The sequence below is a fragment of the Gopherus evgoodei genome, unplaced genomic scaffold (genome assembly GCF_007399415.2).
Source record: "Gopherus evgoodei ecotype Sinaloan lineage unplaced genomic scaffold, rGopEvg1_v1.p scaffold_80_arrow_ctg1, whole genome shotgun sequence".
Lineage (NCBI taxonomy): Eukaryota > Metazoa > Chordata > Testudines > Testudinidae > Gopherus > Gopherus evgoodei.
The window spans coordinates 162,252-181,136 of NW_022060101.1; the positions used below are offsets into that span (position 1 = coordinate 162,252).

Consider the following 18,885-nt stretch of genomic DNA (forward strand, 5'->3'; position numbering starts at 1 on the left):
GTCTCCCAGCCCCAGCCAAGTTGTATGGACCCCTTGGCTCCCGGTCTGGGTCTCTGTCCCCTGTTCCCCTTTTGTCTCTAGTTCTCGGGTGAGCTCACCCCCACCTGGTCCATGTTCGTGGCCAGGGGAATGGGGCGCAGCTCCCTGGCTGAGAGGCAGGAAGTCGACATGCTCTGGGCCGTTGGGCCTCTGCAAAGAGTAAACAGCCTTTCCCCCCCACCTAGTCAACAATGCAGTGTACAGGGGAAACTGAGGCACACACAGTATTCATACAAAATATTACAGACAAATCCCACTCCATCCCCCAGACAGCCAATTGGAGCTGGCAGCCCTAGGAGAGTGATGTCCCTGGGAGGGCTACTTCAGGGTGCCAGACTCACTTAGTGACACTTAGTGTATCACTTAGTGTGTCACTCGCTGACTAGGGCAAGTGTCGTGACTTCACCACCTCCTGGAACTGAACCTCGGAGCCATCAGCACCCTGCTTCACGCCAAGGGCTCCCTGCAGCGAGTCCACCTGAGTGGGATGTTTTGCTTATAAGAAGCACACGGGATCTTTTCCGGGGAAAAGGCAACGTGCCGCATTTATTGGAAATACAACAATTAGCATATGCATCCAATCACACACGCACTGTCCCGCCAGTCGATGTTACAGTGACCAGTCCAGAGTCTGGATCAATCTAGTGCCCAGCTGGGTTGATTGTGGGTAGGGAGGAGCCGGGTCCCGTCGGTCGAGACACGATGCTCCGGGGAAGTCTTGGCAGGATGAACCCACAGTTTCATGGCAAGGCCCCCTGGTTATACAATGATCTTCCTTCTTTGGGACCAGCGAGTTCTGCACCATCGTGCTGAATTGTCCTTTGACGAGTGCGTTTTCTTAAATTGTTCTTCTCATCCTCTCTCCACTTATCCTCTAACACATCCATGCCTCATTCATACACAACACAGGATCGCTTTACACAGAGCGTTGGAACAGGAACATCCAACTGCAATGCAGGAGAAAACAATCATCGCATTCATTTACTTATTTCCAAATGCTAAACCTACAACAAAGGGGTGACCCTAAAGGTCTGTCCCTGCCTTGAAATCAGCCCAGACACAGATTCTGGCTGATGCATCTCTACCAATGGCCCCTTAGCCCATTTCAGAAAGGGTGGCTGGCAGAATGTGGGGAAATCCTACACCAGTCCATGTAATACTTGCTACATTATTATTCTTTATCCTTTATTCTAAATCATACAAAGTACAGCCGTAAAATCCTCCTACTGCAAGGACACAGAGAGACTTGGGCACCCAGAGGGCGCGCTGCCCTGCCGACAACATCTGCGAGGGGCAGCGGGAGGGTTTGTTAGCTGGCTGTTTTGGGTCAGTCACTCTCATCAGTGTCCCCCTCAGGAAAAAAATTTCCACCCCTCCCACCTTGAGAAAATTACCACAGTTTTAGCGTAGGAAGCAGGCTCTGTACCTATTTTCCCCAGAGACTAGGGACCATTTATAGGATCAGGCGGAAGGTTTGAGTCAGATGCCTAGGCCGGGAGGCTGATGGGAGGGGGGCCTTTGGGCCACACCGGGACAGGGGAGGACCCTCAACCAGGGTTGCCTGGGGGGTGGGGGGGCAAGTGGGGCAATTTGCCCTGAGCCCCACAAGGGCCCCCATGAGAATATAGTATTCTATAGTATTGCAACTTGTTTTTATGGAAGGGGCCCCCAAAATTGCTTTGCCCCAGGCCCCCTGAATCCTCTGGGTGCCCTCCCGCAAAGAAACTGTTCGGTACTTCTCCCACCCACACCCACCAACCCCTCAGGGTCACTCCCAGGCTCCTCCCCCCTCCCGCAGCGCCTCCCTTCTCCCCCAGGCTGGGGCGCCCTGGCAGCGCAGCCTTGTGTCAGTGAGGCCCTCGGGCTTCCTCCCGGCCCAGTGCCCGCCCCCAAATCGCCACGAGGTGGCGCCGTTCCATGGCCAAAGGCGCGAGCGGACAGGGAGAGCGGGGGGCCCCACTAATGGCCCCACCTCTTTTAGGGACTTTCCGTCACCCCAGCCCCCCCTCTGCCACCAGAAACCTGCCCTCCGTAGGGTGTCCCTGCAGGGGCCCAGCTCCCCATTCCTGAGCTTCCCCTGAGCCCCAGTCCCTGGAGTGCTCCCCCCAGCCCCCCTCTGCTCCCTCCGCCCCTGGAGCACCCACCACCCACCGCCCACCACCCCCGTGATCACCGGATCTCCCCGGCCAGGTAAGTATGAGCGGTTCAACCCCCGATGCCGCCCGCCCTCGCTCGCCCCACACTCTCAACACACGGTGGGGCCCGACTCGGACCGACCGCCGGCCCCGCCCACACCGGCTCCGCCCGCCGCCAGCTGCCCCGACGGGCCCGGGCTCGGACCCTTCTCGCCGCCGAGCCCCGCACGGTCAACAGGGGCCCTGCTCGGCCGCCTGCTGCCGTTCCCACAATGCTCCGCTCTCAGGGAAATCTGCATACGTGCTCACGCGGCCCCGCCCCTGCCCTGGCCAGCCCCAGCTGTTCCACCACGCGAGATCCCGCCAGGTCCAGGGCTGAGCCCGGCCTCCCCGGTCTGCAGGGGCTGCAGCTGGAGGGGGGCGGGAGACTTTGTAGAGCCGCCTGCTGATGGGGGGGCACAATTTGAAGGTCCCCCCACGCCCGTCTTCGGCTTCCCCGGGGCCCAGCGCTGCTGAGCTCAGAGCCCAGCATGGGGCCCCTCCCTGTACAGCCCCCAGCCCGGGCCTGGGTGTGACACATATCACCCCCTGGCAGGGTCTGTGGGGTCCCTGTGCCCAGCGCGGGGTCTGTGCGGGAAGGGCCCTGGCCCTGTACAGCCACCTGCACGTACCCGGGTGTGACACATATTGCCCCCCGGTAGAGTCTGTGGGGCCCCTGTTCCCAGCGCAGGGGCTGTGTGGGAAGGACCCTGTCCCTGTACAGCCCCCTGCACGTGCCCGCATGTGACACATATTGCCCCCCGGTAGAGTCTGTGGGGCCCCTGTTCCCAGCGCAGGGTCTGTGTGGGAAGGACCCTTGCCCTGTACAGCCCCCAGCCCGGGCCTGGGTGTGACACATATTGCCCCCCCGGCAGGGTCTGTGGGGTCCCTGTGCCCAGCGCGGGGTCTGTGTGGGAAGGGCCCTGTCCCTGTACAGCCCCCTGCACACGCCCGGGTGTGACACATATTGCCCCCCCCCAGCAGGGTCTGTGGGGCCCCTTGGCCTGCGGGATGCTGTGTGTGTGTGTGTGTGTGTGTGTGTGTGTGTGTGTGTGTGTGTGTGTGAGCGTGTTCTGCCCCGGGGGGGGTCCCCACAACTCCCCCGGGAACTAACCACCATGCGGGGCCCAGGCGAGTCCCTGGGGCTGTGACCAGCCCGGCACCCGCCCTTGCCCCTGACGCCGCGCTGAGCTCATGGCAAGGTGCTACTCGCAGCCGGGCGTCTCAGCGGCTCTCTCTGCAGCCCAACACAGCGGGGACAATTCGCCCTGTGTTCCTCCAAGGCCCAGGCCCCGCGGCCGCCCCCAGAGGGAAAGCGCCGGCCAAATGGCACGACAGCGACCCCAGGGCTGCCGAGTCCCTGAATGCAGCGCACGGTGCTCAGAGCAGGCGAGATGTCACCAGGGCTCCCAGCGCCTAGCGTGGTGATTTGTACGTCAGCAGCACCGACGGGCCCTAAGGATGGGCTGGGCGCGCTGGGCACTGCACGGACATGGAGCCAGCAGACGGTCCCTGCCCCAGTCACCTCACAGACTGCAGGCTGTGTGTGTGTGTGTGTGTGTGTCTGTGTGTGTGTGTGTGTGTGCTTGTGTCTATGTCCCCATCTCCTGGCACAGAAGGCCCCAGTCATCTCACAGACTGCAGGCTGTGTGTGTGTCTGTGTGTGTGTGTGGGTGTATGTGTGTACCCGTAAACATCCCCATCTCCTGGCACAGAAGGCCCCAGTGACCTCACAGACTGCGTTGTGTATGTATGTGTGTGTGTGTGTGTCTCTCTGTGTGTGTCTGTGTGGTTAGTACACGTAAAGATCCCCATCTCCTGGCACAGACGGCTCCAAGGGCATTTGCTGGATGCTGCCTGCCAGAAGCTGGGCCTGGCTGACCGGGGCTGGGTCCCTGGATAATCGCCCTGTTCTGTTCATTCCCTGCGAGGCGCCTGGCACTGGCCAGTGTCGGCAGACAGGACACGGGGCTAGCGGGACCCTTAGTCTGACCCGGTGTGGCCATTCCTAGGATTGTTGGTATTTTTCTACCCCGGATAGAACTGTTGTGATCCACCCCACGCAGCGTGGGGCACTGGCCCCCTCCCGGTGCTGGCTGGTACTGGTACCTGGGCTTGGAACTGACGAGATTTTTTATTGGTAAATGTCAGTAAAGGTTGATTCTGCCCCCCGCCCCCGGGATGCTGCAGGGTTTGCCTCTCGGAGCCGGACACAGGCTGGGAGCTGTGAACTGGCTGTGCTGGGGGGAGACAGGAAATAGCTGATGAGCATCGGACGGGTTTGTCCTGTGTGTCAGACACCCCCCAGGAGGGAGAGGGCTGCCCCTGATTGCTGAGGGCCTGAGCTGTGAAGGGAAGTGGTGGGGCAGCCCCCACGCTGGGCCTGGAGCAGGGCCAGGCCCCATGGCTGAGGGCCGAGGTGGAAGAGCAGCCCCTCCACCCCGCAACTCCTGGGTGGGGAGAACAGCACTGAACCAGACCCCATCCCAGCACCCCCCAACCCAGCAGGGGCGTCTCCAGGGGCTTCACAGCCTTTCTCTGGAGAAGACGGGTGCAATGGGGCTCCCATGGGGCAGAGGCTCCCTATGGCCTGGGCAGTGACCTAGCTGGGATCCCTGGTGGTTTTCTGCTCTGGGCGCCCCCTTGGCACCATGAGTTCACAGGCCCCGAAGGTGTCGCCCCACGGCTAAGTTACGTCTCCCCCAGGCCTTCCCGGCTCAGCACCCCCCCACCACCACCACGCTGGCTCGGGGGTCTCCTGCTCGGCACACACCCAGGGCTGCCCAGCTGCCCATGGCCCAGCGGGTTCCTGCCCAGACAGCCTCTGTGCCCCCGGCCTCTGCGACCCACCCAGGGACCCCAGCACCCACCCACCAGCTGCTCCAGCACCCACCCAGCCACCCTTGGCACCTCTTCAGCACCCTTCCCAGACCTCCACAGAGCTGGGGGCTCAGGGTGAGTGGGGGCCAGGGGCCAGCGGGGTTCTGGGGGATGGTGGTGATGAGGGAACAGGCAGCCAGGCCCCCTGTCCCCGCTCACGGCTTGGCTGGCCAGTGGGGGACACGGAGACGGTGGCAGGGACACATCTATATGCCGCTGGCTGTGCCCTAGTGTAGACTCTGCCTGCGGGGAGGAAAGAGGTGTTTCAGGCAATGGCAGAGCGATGGCTCTCGGGGTGCCCAGGACGGTGGGGTGTGGAATTCGCCCCCCCTCCCGCAGCCCCAAACACCGGCTCCCCCTCCTGGACCCCCTGCAATGCAGGGCCCACAGCCCCCCATGCCAGCCCTGTCTGTCCCTCCCCTGGGGACAGGAGGCGGGTCGGGGCTGTGGCCAGGCTCTGGGACACCCACTCCTGAGCCAGGGGTGGGGGCGATGGGGAGACCCGGGTGCTGACTCTGCACAAAGGGCCCGTCTCTGCGTGCCCCGCGCCCCCGACCCCAGCCTGCCCCGAGCGCACTAGCAGGGGCCGCAGCCCCGGGTGTGCGATCCAGGGTAGACGGGTCCTCTCTGTGCCGCTCCCCTCCCGGCAGCGGGGGCGGGTCCATGGGCTGCTCCCCGCCCCCCCGGGGGTTGGGCTTCCTGGGTCAGCGCCGCTGCTGCATCCGTGCTGGCCCCCACTTGTGCTCCCGGCCCGGGCGCGGGGAGCCCGGGGGCCGCGCTGGGCTGGAGCCGCCCCTGGGCCGGGCAGCGCCGAGCTCCGCTGGGGGTGGGAGCTGCTGCGCCGGGGCCGGCTGGTGCGGGAGGGGCCGGGCCGAGGGGCGCTGCAGGACCACGGGCGGGGGGAGGTGTGGGAGGGCAGGAGGGGATGGGGGCAGTACGGGAAGGGCCGGGCTTGGCGCTGCAGGACCGCGGGCGGGGGGGAGGTGTGGGAGGGCAGGAGGGGATGGGGCAGTACGGGAGGGGCCGGGCTGGGCGCTGCAGGACCGCGGGCGGGGGGGAGGTGTGGGAGGGCAGGAGGGGATGGGGGCAGTACGGGAGGGGCCGGGCTGGGTGCTGCAGGACCGCGGGCGGAGAGTGGGTCGTGGGGGCTGGAAGAGGCGGGGAGAGGACAGGAGGGATGGAGGGCCGTGGTGGGGAGAGGGTGCAGACCCCCATCCAGCAATGGGGCAGGAGCAGCAGGCAGGGGAGTGACTAAGATCTGAACATCCCACAGCCCTCCCAAAGCCCCCCCCCCACCCCGTCCCCCCACCCCATCCTGGGTGTCTGAAGTGGAGACAGTGAGACCCCAGAGGCTGTGGTATCCCCCTCCCTGCCCCTGGGTCAGCCTCATGGGCCCATCCTGCCCGGTGTCCTGCCCCATCCCCAGACCCCGGGTCAGGCCACGGAGCTGGGTTCAAATCATAGGCCGTTCCCTGTAGCAGATATTGTCCTGCTGCGTCGCACACCCTGATCTCACCTGTCCCGGCCCCGAGCAGGATTTCTGATCCTGGGCCGGACGCGCTGTCCCGGATGGAGCGAGGGGCACAGCCGGAGGTCCCAGGTCCCCAGGGCGCTCAGGAGACCCCGAGAGACGCCCACACAGGTGAGGAGTCGCTTAAACCAGCTTGGAAATCGCCCCCCCTCCCCCGGCTTCCTGGGGCCTTTAAATCCTGGGCAGTAACAGAAGGGGCTTTACGGGCTGGCCAGGGGCTGCCCCGGCCCCCTGGCTTTCCCCAATCTCATTTTATGTTTGTAAATGTTTTTCGCTGCCCTGCTCCTGTGTGAGAGACCCGCACACCACAACGGGCCGACGATTGTGCAGGGGCCGCGGCGACGCAGACTGGGCAGATGCTGCTGCGGGCGCGAAGAAAACAGGGTGGGGTTAGGACATGCGGTTCCTTCGCTCATCCGACAGTGACTCTCGCCTGGCGGTGCCCTGCAGCCAGCGCGGGCAGGGAGGGGATTTCAGGAGGGGGGGAGTAAATGCAGCTGGGGGGTTAATTCTGTATTGAGGGCAAAGCAGCTCATCAGATTAGATTAAACCCCAGGCCGCCGTCCCCCTCCACACGCACGTTTACAGAGGTGTGTTTATGTGCATAGTACAAGGCAGTGGGACACAGACTCACGCAGTGTCTCACGAAATCTCACCACAACACCCAATTTCTACCACCTTACGCTCAGTTCTTTGTTGGATCTTATGACCTGAGTTCCCAGCCCCGCCGCCTTCTTTCCCATTTCTGTGCCTCGGTTTCCCTGTTGTTAGGCAGATCATGCACCGCGAACCATCTTTGCACAGTGCTTTGCGACCTCCAGAGGAACAGCTGCTATGGAGGCCCGGAGCAGTAACATCATCACTGCAAAGGCCTCGTGTACACCCCAGGCCTCAGCCCAGGTTTTGACCTCGCTACGTTCCTTGCTTTTTTCGTTTTGTACCCCATGAAGAACAATAACGATTTGTGTGACGTGAGCATCTAGCCCGGCCTGAGCTCAGGAGCCCATTGTGCTCGGAGCTGGACATACACCTAGCGAGAGACAGTCCCTGCCCCGGCGACCCTGTCGCGTGAACGGCCAGCGAGAGGAGGGGTGTGAGGGCAAACAGAAGCCCAGCGAGAGGACGTAGCAGCCAGTGGTGGAGCTGGGAATAGAGCCCGGGAGTCCAAAGGTGGAGGAGTGACTTGATTGTGGTGTTTAAGTCCCTGGGAGGGGGGGAAAATAGCAGCTACTAAAGGGATCTTTGTCCAGGTCCGTTCTGGCCGTAAGCTCTGTGAGTCTGACCCACCAGACCGCGCAGCCCCTCAGCACCCATCACACCGGTGATTCCCCTGGGGTGAGGCCTGGGGGTCGCGCTGACGCTGACTAGTCACCCAGCGTCTCAGGCCGGCTGTGCCCGGCAGCGTGGTGGCTTTCATGGATCGCTCCCACCCCCGCCCAGCCGACGTCCTGGGACTTGCAGGGGCATTTTCTACGTACATTTTGAAAGTGCTGACATCTGCGCGTGAAGCTGAACCGCGGGGACGCCTCCCGTGCTCCTGTTGAGGTGTGGGGAACCTGGCGGCCACTCGCTGCAGCAAAGGAGACGGGTTTGGTCCCATCCCTAGACCCTGCACTATCTGTCCATCCGCCCCTGGATCCTAGTGTACCCAATTGACCCCCCCAACCCTGGGAATAGCCCCAAGTCCTCCCTCCCCTGGTGCTCAGAACCCTTGCAATCCCTCAGAGTGAAATTGACCTGATTTGTCAGTGTCACAGCAGCCCACAGGAAACTGCCCTGAAAATGGCCAGTGTCTTCTCAATTTCCTGCTACTGGGGATCTCAGCGGCACCAGAGCTGCCTGTCTGCAGACTCAGGAAGGCTGTGCAGCCTCATCTGGCTCCTTACAAAACCAAAAGCCAGAAATGAGAGCTTGAATCCTGCGGGCGTTCCCAGCCTGGGGCCTCCCCTCCCGCCAGGGGCAGTCAGAGCAGCCAGAGGGGGGTTTACACCTCGGGTCTGTTCCCCTTTCCTGAGGAGTCCAGTGCAGGAGTGACGGGTGTCTGGATTCTCTCTTTCTTCCAGCGCGTGGGAACGAGGAGGTGACTCAGCCAGGGGTGGCGCATGAGACGCTGCCAGGAGGATCCGGAGGGGACATGTCCAGGAGTCCGGAGCCGGGGAAAGCCTCCGAGGGGCAGCAGGGGAACCTCACGGAAGAGAGTGGGGGTGAACCCGCTCCCCACGGGGGCGACACAATGGACCCGAGCGAAGCCACAGCCCGGTCAGGGCGACTCTACACCTGCCCGGAGTGCGGGAAAAGCTTCATGCAGAGCTCGCACTTCATCCGGCACCAGACGGTGCACACGGGCGAGCGGCCCTACCAGTGCACGGACTGCGGGAAGAGCTACCGGCAGAACTCGGACCTGGTGAGCCACCGCCGGCTCCACACGGGCGAAGAGCCCTTCCACTGTGCCGAGTGCGGGAAGCGCTTCCGCCAGAGCTCGGAGCTCATCATCCACCAGCGCAGCCACACGGCCGAGGCCCCCTACCCGTGCCCCGAGTGCGGGAAGCGCTTCCGCCGCAGCTCGCACCGCCTGGCCCACCAGCGCACCCACACCGCCGAGCGCCCCTGCAAGTGCCCCGACTGCGGCAAGGGCTTCCGCACCAGCTCGGACGTGGCGCAGCACCGGCGCACCCACACGGGCGAGCGCCCCCACCAGTGCCCGGACTGCGGCGAGCGCTTCAGCGTGCGCTCCACGCTGGTCAACCACCGCCGGGTGCACACGGCCGAGCGGCCCTTCGCCTGCGCCGAGTGCGGGAAGCGCTTCACCCAGAGCTCCACCCTCAACCGGCACCGGCGCATCCACGTGGGCGAGCGGCCGTTCCGCTGCCTGGAGTGCGGCAAGAGCTTCAACCGCAGCTCCAACCTGCTGACGCACCGGGTGCTGCACACGGGCGAGCGCCCCTTCCGCTGCCCCCGCTGCCCCAAGAGCTTCAACCAGCGCGCCAACCTGCTGACCCACCAGCGCACCCACACGGGCGAGCGCCCCCACCAGTGCCCCGGCTGCGGCAAGCGCTTCAGCCAGAGGGCCAACCTGCTGGTGCACCAGCGGCTGCACGCGGGGGACTGACCCCGGCCGGCCTCCCGGGCGCTGCGGCCAGCCGCCCGCTCGCTGGCCTCGGGGGTGGCCGATCGGGGACTCCTCCGGCTCGGCAGCCCCTGGCAGTCCCGACCAGCTCTTCCATCCGCCAGCCCGGCGTAGGGGGACGGAGTGAATGGGCCGAAGGTGTTAACATAACGCAGCCGCTGTCCACCGTTACACAGTGTTAATCACAGGCCGGGGCGGGGTGCAGAGACCGCTGCCCGCTCAGCGCCAGGGCATGCACCGTCAGCAGCCTGGGAACCGTTTCGTAACGACGCAGCACAGGAGGCCGAGCCGGTAAAGCCTTTGCAGTGTGAAGTACGAAGCCAGCCAGGCTTTCCCTGTCACAGCGTCCGTGGTCCCAGTCCCGGTCCCATCCACCGGAGAGAGGAAAGGCCCTTTGAGCGTCTCCTGGGTGCATCAGAGCTGGCAGTGACGGGACAGGAGAAGGGAGCGGAGACGGGCTGGAGCCAAACGTCTGATCCTGTTCAGCCCAGGTGTTGTCTGGGCTTTGGCTGGAGCTGGGGGAGGTGGCCGTGTCCTGTGGGTCCCACTCCCTGGGCTGGGTGGACATTTCTCAGGGTTGAGATCCCAGGGATGGGGGTGGCAGCCAGGATGGGGAAACTCACTTCAGGAGACCCGTCTGGTTGTGTTGTTTTCCCCCCAAAGTCTCTTTCTTTAAGGCCGCACGAAGGGGGGGGGGGGGGGGGGCAGCCTGGCCCAGCCTCTCATCGTTATGTTCACCGATTAAATGTATTTCCATATGGACAAACTGCATGTAAGTGACTTCGTTCCCCCGTTTTCTTATTTACTACATTCAAGCTTTAACACACCCAGTCCCAGGGCCGTAGCAATCAGCCTCTTCGGTTCAATAATTCAGGCTCGGGCTGGGTTTTGTCACCTGTCTGTAACATCCGTGACTCAGGATAACCTGACAGCCTTTTCGTGGTTACTTCTCAGGCAGGCTGAAGTTATAAACCTGATTGTCCCATCAGGTCCCTGGGCTAATGACCTGACCCTCCCTCCAGGAATCCCTTGGCCGGGGGGCTGCAGGGTCTGTGTCGCTCTGTCCCGTACCCCGTCATTCCCAACAATTACAGCAGGATCCTGTGTATCCGATTGAACTGGGACCGGGGCCAGAATGGATCATCACAAATCCGGATAATCAGGAATATGGGCGAAGAGCTTTCTGTCCGTCGTTTGAAGACGTGGGGTTGCTTTTAAACTAGCTGGCCCGTCCCGGAAAAGCATTAAATCTTCCCCCTTCTTACCTACGTAAGAGACCATACAAACCCATGGTTCTTGCAAACAGGGTTTTGTTCATTTGTTACCAGGAAAGCCGAGGTGAGTTTTAAACAGTCGTACGGGTATCGAGCATTTGTACACTCCTCACCCTGTAACCCTGAATGGCACAGGGACGTCTGCAAAGTCTGGTCAGCGTCCCCCAAGGCACCATCGCTGGTTAGCTGGTTTACACAACGTCACAAACAGAACGATTCTCACGAAATGCAAAACTGATCATCATTACCAGGCATTAAAACATGGCCCCTTCCTTAGATACAGCTCCACGATCTGTCATGTCGCATGTCTCCCGTCCCTGCCGTCCACTCAGTTCTTCACGGGCTCCATCCCCGTCCTTGAGACCTGCTTCCCGCTGTCCGAGGCTGTCACTGACCGGGCAGTCCCACTAGAACAGGGGACGCCGGCCAGATCTGGACCGCCAGACACGTTTGCCCAGACCCCGAAATCTATTTACTTATTTCATTGTTGGTATTTTTTGTTACTGTCTCTGGAATCTGGCCCTTGATGCTACCTTGACCAAGAAATTTGGCCTGGTCCCCCCGTGCGGCAGGGTGGGGGGGTCACCCCAAGGCCCGGCAGGACCCAGAGGCAGGGACTGGCCCCCCCGTGCGGCAGGGTGGGGGTCACCCCAAGGCCCAGGGGGACCCAGAGGCAGGGACAGGCCCCCCCCGTGCGGCAGGGTGGGGGGTCACCCCAAGGCCCGGGGGGACCCAGAGGCAGGGACTGGCCCCCCCCGTGCGGCAGGGTGGGGGGGTCACCCCAAGGCCCAGGGGGACCCAGAGGCGGGGCCTGGCCCCCCCGTGCGGCAGGGTGGGGGGTCACCCCAAGGCCCGGGGGGACCCAGAGGCAGGGACTGGCCCCCCCCGTGCGGCAGGGTGGGGGGGTCACCCCAAGGCCCGGGGGGACCCAGAGGCAGGGACTGGCCCCCCCGTGCGGCAGGGTGGGGGGTCACCCCAAGGCCCAGGGGGACCCAGAGGCAGGGACTGGCCCCCCCCGTGCGGCAGGGTGGGGGGGTCACCCCAAGGCCCAGGGGGACCCAGAGGCGGGGCCTGGCCCCCCCGTGCGGCAGGGTGGGGGGTCACCCCAAGGCCCGGGGGGACCCAGAGGCAGGGACTGGCCCCCCCCGTGCGGCAGGGTGGGGGGGTCACCCCAAGGCCCGGGGGGACCCAGAGGCAGGGCCTGGCCCCCCCCGTGCGGCAGGGTGGGGGTGTCACCCCAAGGCCCGGGGGGACCCAGAGGCAGGGACTGGCCCCCCCGTGCGGCAGGGTGGGGGGGTCACCCCAAGGCCCGGCGGGACCCAGAGGCAGGGACTGGCCCCCCTGTGCGGCAGGGTGGGGGGGTCACCCCAAGGCCCGGGGGGACCCAGAGGCAGGGCCGGGCCCCCCCGTGCGGCAGGGTGGGGGGGTCACCCCAAGGCCCGGGGGGACCCAGAGGCAGGGACTGGCCCCCCCCCCGTGCGGCAGGGTGGGGGGGTCACCCCAAGGACCGGCAGGACCCAGAGGCGGGGACTGGCCCCCCCCGCGGCAGGGTGGGGGGTCACCCCAAGGCCCAGGGGGACCCAGAGGCAGGGACTGGCCCCCCTGTGCGGCAGGGTGGGGGTCACCCCAAGGCCCGGCAGGACCCAGAGGCGGGGACTGGCCCCCCCCGTGCAGCAGGGAGGGGGGTGTCACCCCAAGGCCCAGGGGGACCCAGAGGCGGGGACTGGCCCCCCCGTGCGGCAGGGTGGGGGGTCACCCCAAGGCCCGGGGGGACCCAGAGGCGGGGACTGGCCCCCCCCCGTGCAGCAGGGTGGGGGTGTCACCCCAAGGCCCGGGGGGACCCAGAGGCGGGGACTGGCCCCCCCCGTGCGGCAGGGTGGGGGGTCACCCCAAGGCCCGGGGGGACCCAGAGGCAGGGACTGGCCCCCCCCGTGCGGCAGGGTGGGGGGGTCACCCCAAGGCCCGGGGGGACCCAGAGGCAGGGCCTGGCCCCCCCGTGCGGCAGGGTGGGGGTGTCACCCCAAGGCCCGGGGGGACCCAGAGGCAGGGACTGGCCCCCCCGTGCGGCAGGGTGGGGGGGTCACCCCAAGGCCCGGCGGGACCCAGAGGCAGGGACTGGCCCCCCTGTGCGGCAGGGTGGGGGGGTCACCCCAAGGCCCGGGGGGACCCAGAGGCAGGGCCGGGCCCCCCCGTGCGGCAGGGTGGGGGGGTCACCCCAAGGCCCGGGGGGACCCAGAGGCAGGGACTGGCCCCCCCCCCGTGTGGCAGGGTGGGGGGGTCACCCCAAGGACCGGCAGGACCCAGAGGCGGGGACTGGCCCCCCCCGCGGCAGGGTGGGGGGTCACCCCAAGGCCCAGGGGGACCCAGAGGCAGGGACTGGCCCCCCTGTGCGGCAGGGTGGGGGTCACCCCAAGGCCCGGCAGGACCCAGAGGCGGGGACTGGCCCCCCCCGTGCAGCAGGGAGGGGGGTGTCACCCCAAGGCCCAGGGGGACCCAGAGGCGGGGACTGGCCCCCCCGTGCGGCAGGGTGGGGGGTCACCCCAAGGCCCGGGGGGACCCAGAGGCGGGGACTGGCCCCCCCCCGTGCAGCAGGGTGGGGGTGTCACCCCAAGGCCCGGGGGGACCCAGAGGCGGGGACTGGCCCCCCCCGTGCGGCAGGGTGGGGGGTCACCCCAAGGCCCGGGGGGACCCAGAGGCGGGGACTGGCCCCCCCCGCGGCAGGGTGGGGGGGTCACCCCAAGGCCCGGGGGGACCCAGAGGCCAGGGCCTGGCCCCCCCGTGCAGCAGGGTAGGGGTCACCCCAAGGCCCGGGGGGACCCAGAGGCAGGGACTGGCCCCCCCCCGCGGCAGGGTGGGGGTGTCACCCCAAGGCCCGGGGGGACCCAGAGGCGGGGCCTGGCCCCCCCCCGTGCGGCAGGGTGGGGGGGTCACCCCAAGGCCCGGGGGGACCCAGAGGCGTGGCCTGGCCCCCCCCCGCGGCAGGGTGGGGTGTAACCCCAAGGCCCGGGGGGACCCAGAGGCAGGGCCTGGCCCCCCCCCGTGCGGCAGGGTGGGGGGGTCACCCCAAGGCCCGGGGGGACCCAGAGGCGGGGCCTGGCCCCCCCCCGCGGCAGGGTGGGGTGTAACCCCAAGGCCCGGGGGGACCCAGAGGCAGGGCCTGGCCCCCCCCCGTGCAGCAGGTGGGGTGTCACCCCAAGGCCCGGGGGGACCCAGAGGCAGGGACTGGCCCCCCCGTGCGGCAGGGTGGGTGTCACCCCAAGGCCCGGGGGGACCCAGAGGCCAGGGCCTGGCCCCCCCGTGCAGCAGGGTAGGGGTCACCCCAAGGCCCGGGGGGACCCAGAGGCAGGGACTGGCCCCCCCCCGCGGCAGGGTGGGGGTGTCACCCCAAGGCCCGGGGGGACCCAGAGGCGGGGCCTGGCCCCCCCCCGTGCGGCAGGGTGGGGGGGTCACCCCAAGGCCCGGGGGGACCCAGAGGCGTGGCCTGGCCCCCCCCCGCGGCAGGGTGGGGTGTAACCCCAAGGCCCGGGGGGACCCAGAGGCAGGGCCTGGCCCCCCCCCGTGCGGCAGGGTGGGGGGGTCACCCCAAGGCCCGGGGGGACCCAGAGGCGGGGCCTGGCCCCCCCCCGCGGCAGGGTGGGGTGTAACCCCAAGGCCCGGGGGGACCCAGAGGCAGGGCCTGGCCCCCCCCCGTGCAGCAGGTGGGGTGTCACCCCAAGGCCCGGGGGGACCCAGAGGCAGGGACTGGCCCCCCCGTGCGGCAGGGTGGGTGTCACCCCAAGGCCCGGCAGGACCCAGAGGCAGGGACTGGCCCAAGCTCGCCAGGCCCCCTGGGGCGGGCTGGAATCGCAGGCGGGTCTCCCAGGCGAGCGCCCCGACCCCGGGTACCCGGGTGCCCCGTCCAGCCCCACGTTGCCCCTCAGGCGGGCAGCCCCGGAGCAGGGAGCTGGGGGGGCTGCAGGACTGGGGGCCCCAGCGTGGGGGCGGGGAGTAGCCGGAGCTGGGCGGGCGCGGTGCTTGGTCCTGGTCCTGCTGGTTCCCACCAGACACGGTCTGTGATTCCGGGAGCCTCCCGACCCCTCCGGGAGGTGGGAACCGGCCGGGAGAGGCGGGTCCGGGGGCGGGCCCATGCCCCCCCCCATCCCGGGCCCGGTCTCCCCGCCCCGCCCCCCCGGGGGTTGGGCTTCCTGGGTCAGCGCCGCAGCTGCTCCCGGCCCGGGCGGGGGGAGCCCGGGGGCCGCGCTGGGCTGGATCCGCCCCTGGGCCGGGCAGCGCCGAGCGCCGCCGGGGGAGGGAGCTGCTGCGCCGGGCCGGCAGGTGCGGGAGGGGCCGGGGCCGCTGCGGGACCGCGGGCGGGGGAGCGAGGTGTGGGAGGGCGGGAGGGAGAGTGGGGGGACTGGAAGGGAGGAGTGGGGAAGATGGGGGGAAGACGGGGGAGAGTGGGGGGCTGGAAGGGAGGTGTGGGAGGGGATGGGGGGCAGTGCGGGAGGGGCCGGGCCTGGGGCGCTGCGGGACCGCGGCCGGGGGGGGGGGCTGGAAGGGGGACAGGAGGGTGCAGACCCCCATCCAGCCTTGGGGCAGGAGCAGCAGGCAGGGGGGTGAGTAAGATCCGAACATCCCACAGCCCCCCCTGCCCTCCCAGAGCCCCCCCCCATTCTGCCTGCTGCCCTGGGTGTCTGTAGGGGACAATGAAACCCCAGGGACTGTGGTATCCCCCTTTCTGCCCCCTGTTCAGACCCCCAGGCCCATCCCTCCCGCTATCCAGCCCCCTTCCTGCCCCCTATGCCTGCCCCCTGGGCCCATCCCTCCCGTTATCCAGCCCCTTTCCTGCCCCCCCCGGGTCAATCCCACCCAGTATCCAGCCCCCTTCCTGTGCCCGCTGATCAGCCCCCTAGGCCCATCCCTCCCAGTATCCTGCCCTCTCCCCATGCCCTGGGTCAGACCGGTCAAGCTCTGTATCTCCCCACCCCCCTCCCCGCGCCCTGGACCAGCCCGAAAAGCAGCTGCGTTAGAATCCTGGACCCTTCCATGTAACAAACGTGGGGCTACGTTCCCAGCCCTGATCTCACCAGTTCCCGTCCCCCGAGCAGGATTTCTCATCCCTGGGCCGGACACGCTCTCCTGGATGGAGCGAGGGGCAGAGCTGGGGGTCCCGGGTCCCCGGGGCGCTGAGGAGACCCCGAGAGACGCCTGCACAGGTGAGGAGTCGCTTAAACCGAGTCGGAAACCAGGGGTGATCCCCCCAGCGTGGGTTGTCATTATTACTATTTGCATTAGCAGAGCTCGTGGGCCTGGACCCCACCGTGCCAGGTGCTGTACGAACCCCAGAGGCTGCCCGCCCTGCAGAGCTCCCAGTCTGACTAGGCCGGACGGGAGGAGAAACGGGCCCACAGAGGGGACGCGGCTTCTGCGGGGTCACCCAGAAGCAGGGCTGGGAACAGCTCAGAGCCTCGAACCAGAGGACGGCTGCTGGCTCAGGCTGCCTGTTCTCAGAGACCCCCCGGCAATGGCTCGGGTGCCCTGGAGCCTGGGGTTTGTTCGTGTGTCCATCAGGCTAAATAGCCGCTTGGCTGCGCCGACGCAGGGGGCAGAAGGTTTCATTTCTGTACCTCGCCTGGGATGAGATTTTCTCCCACCTCACCTTCTTGCTTTGTGCCGTTATTAAGTTCACTTCAAAAGCACCAAGAGGCAGCGTGGCCTAGTGCGTACTGCACTGGCCTGCTAGTCAGGAGAGCTGGGTTGGGCACTGGTCTGCTGGGTGACCTCGAGCCAGTCGTGTTCCTGCCCCGTGCCTCAGTTTCCCCATTGTACAGATGGGGATAATGACCATGACTTGCTTTGTAGCCAGGGATTATTTTCTTTCTTAAAATCTGTGACAGTTTAAGCCGGTGGGGGCCGCAGGGAGCTCCTGCCGCCAGGTCGCTGCCTGTAAATGTGATGGCCACGTGCTGCAGGAAGGGAGTCTCTGGCTAGCCACGTCCCAGCTCCTACCCCGTCCAACCATCATCCCTAGATCCCAGTGTGTTTGTCTGTCTGTCCGTCCCCCCGGTGAATAGCTCCTAGTTCAGAGCCTCCCAGCAGGGACACAGTGAAATTGACCTGATCTGGATCAGTCTCTCAGCAGCCCTGAAACTGACCAGATTCTTACCAATTTCCCTTTGCTGCTGCTGCTGGGGAAGCTCTGGGCAGCAGCCCAGGCACGGGTGCTACCTGTCTGCAGACTCAGGAAGGCAGCACAGCAGCAGTGAACCGTCTCCCCCAGTGGGCGGGCTGGGAACGTCAGTGCATTGATTTTAAATGAGCGCTGAAGCCTGCAGGGGCTCCCGGCTCTGGTCTGTCCCTGAGGGGCAGATTCCCAGCCACAGGGGAACGTTCTTTGGTTTCCCACCCCCCTTTCCGAGCCGAGACTGACCCATGTCTGGATTCTCTCCCAGCAGGCGAGGGGCTGGTGAGCGAGACCGAGGAGAATCCCGAACAGGATGGTCCGGAGCCAGCAGAACTGTATGGGACATTCCCAGGACGTTCCCAGAGTCCTCAGCAGGAAGTGGCCTGCGAGCGCCAGGTTGACAATGCCACGGCGGAGAGACTGGGTGAGTCTGTGCCGTACGGGGCGGATTTCACAGGCCCCCACGGGACCGTGGCCCAGCCCAGAGCCTCCCCGGGAGACAGACTCTTCACCTGCCCCGAGTGCGGGAAGGGCTTCGGGCAGAGCGCCCACCTCATCCGGCACCAGACCGTGCACACCGGGGAGCGGCCCTACAAGTGCCCCGAGTGCGGGAAGGGCTTCAGCCAGAGCTCGGACCTGACCACGCACCGGCGCATCCACACGGGCGAGGAGCCCTACCGCTGCCCCGACTGCGGCAAGCGCTTTGCCCAGAGCTCCAACCTGATCCGGCACCAGCGCACCCACACGGCCGAGACCCCCTACCGCTGCCCCGACTGCGGCAAGCGCTTCCGCCGCACCTCCCACCTGGTCATGCACCAGCGCACCCACACCGGGGAGCGGCCCTACCGCTGCCCCGACTGCGGCAAGCGCTTCAGCCACGGCTCCCACCTGCACCGGCACCAGCGCATCCACACGGGCGAGCGCCCCTACAAGTGCCCCGACTGCGGCAAGAGCTTCGGCGTCAAGTCCACCCTGGTGACGCACCGGCGGGTGCACACGGCCGAGCGGCCCTACGCCTGCGCCGACTGCGGCCGGGCCTTCGCCCAGAGCTCCACCCTCAACCGGCACCGCCGCACGCACGCGGCCGAGCGCCCCTACCGCTGCCCCGACTGCGGCAAGAGCTTCATCCAGAGCTCCAACCTGGTCACCCACCTGATCCTGCACACGGGCGAGCGCCCCTTTCACTGCCCCCGCTGCCAGAAAACCTTCAGCCAGAGCTCCAACCTCAGCCGCCACCAGAGGACCCACGCAGGGCGCCGAACCCGCCCGTGCCCCGAGTGCGGGGAGAGCGTCTCGCGCGTCTCCGGCCTGTCCGCCCACCAGAGACGCCACGCGGGGCAGGAGACGCCCTCGCCGCCCTGCTAGGGCCGCCTGGTCCCCCTGGTACCCACCTACCAGAGACGCCACGCGGGGCAGGAGACGCCCTCGCCGCCCTGCTAGGGCCGGCTGGTCCCCCTGGTACCCACCTACCAGAAACGCCACACGAGGCAGGAGACGCCCTCGCCGCCCTGCTAGGGCCGCCTGGTCCCCCTGGTACCCACCTACCAGAGATGCCACATGGGGCAGGAGACGCCCTCGCCGCCCTGCTAGGGCCGGCTGGTCCCCCTGGTACCCACCTACCAGAGACGCCACGTGGGGCAGGAGACCCCCTCGCTGCCCTGCTAGGGCCGGCTGGTCCCCCTGGTACCCACCTACCA

The 18,885-nt window shown here is 66.8% G+C and overlaps 1 protein-coding gene across 1 annotated transcript; it reads left to right on the forward strand.

Annotated features, from left to right (window-relative positions):
- The first annotated feature begins 6,390 nt into the window (after positions 1-6,390).
- LOC115643963 (zinc finger protein 665-like) lies at positions 6,391-18,640 on the forward strand. The gene is made up of 5 exons (XM_030547988.1): positions 6,391-6,735; positions 8,688-9,730; positions 15,219-15,339; positions 16,113-16,220; positions 17,457-18,640. The coding sequence occupies exons 1-5, from the start codon at positions 6,663-6,665 to the stop codon at positions 18,551-18,553; spliced, it is 2,442 nt and encodes an 813-aa protein (XP_030403848.1). The 5' UTR covers positions 6,391-6,662; the 3' UTR covers positions 18,554-18,640.
- Positions 18,641-18,885: the final 245 nt, after the last annotated feature.

What these genes read in the sequence shown, in the direction of transcription:
- LOC115643963 (XM_030547988.1), top strand. Translation starts at nt 6,663, where the DNA reads ATGGAGCGAGGGGCACAGCCGGAGGTCCCAGGTCCCCAGGGCGCTCAG. An exon ending in AGCGGCTGCACGCGGGGGAC is followed by an intron (nt 9,731 to 15,218) that starts TGACCCCGGCCG and finishes TTCCTGGGTCAG; the next exon opens with CGCCGCAGCTGCTCCCGGCC. An exon ending in CCCGAGAGACGCCTGCACAG is followed by an intron (nt 16,221 to 17,456) that starts GTGAGGAGTCGC and finishes ATTCTCTCCCAG; the next exon opens with CAGGCGAGGGGCTGGTGAGC.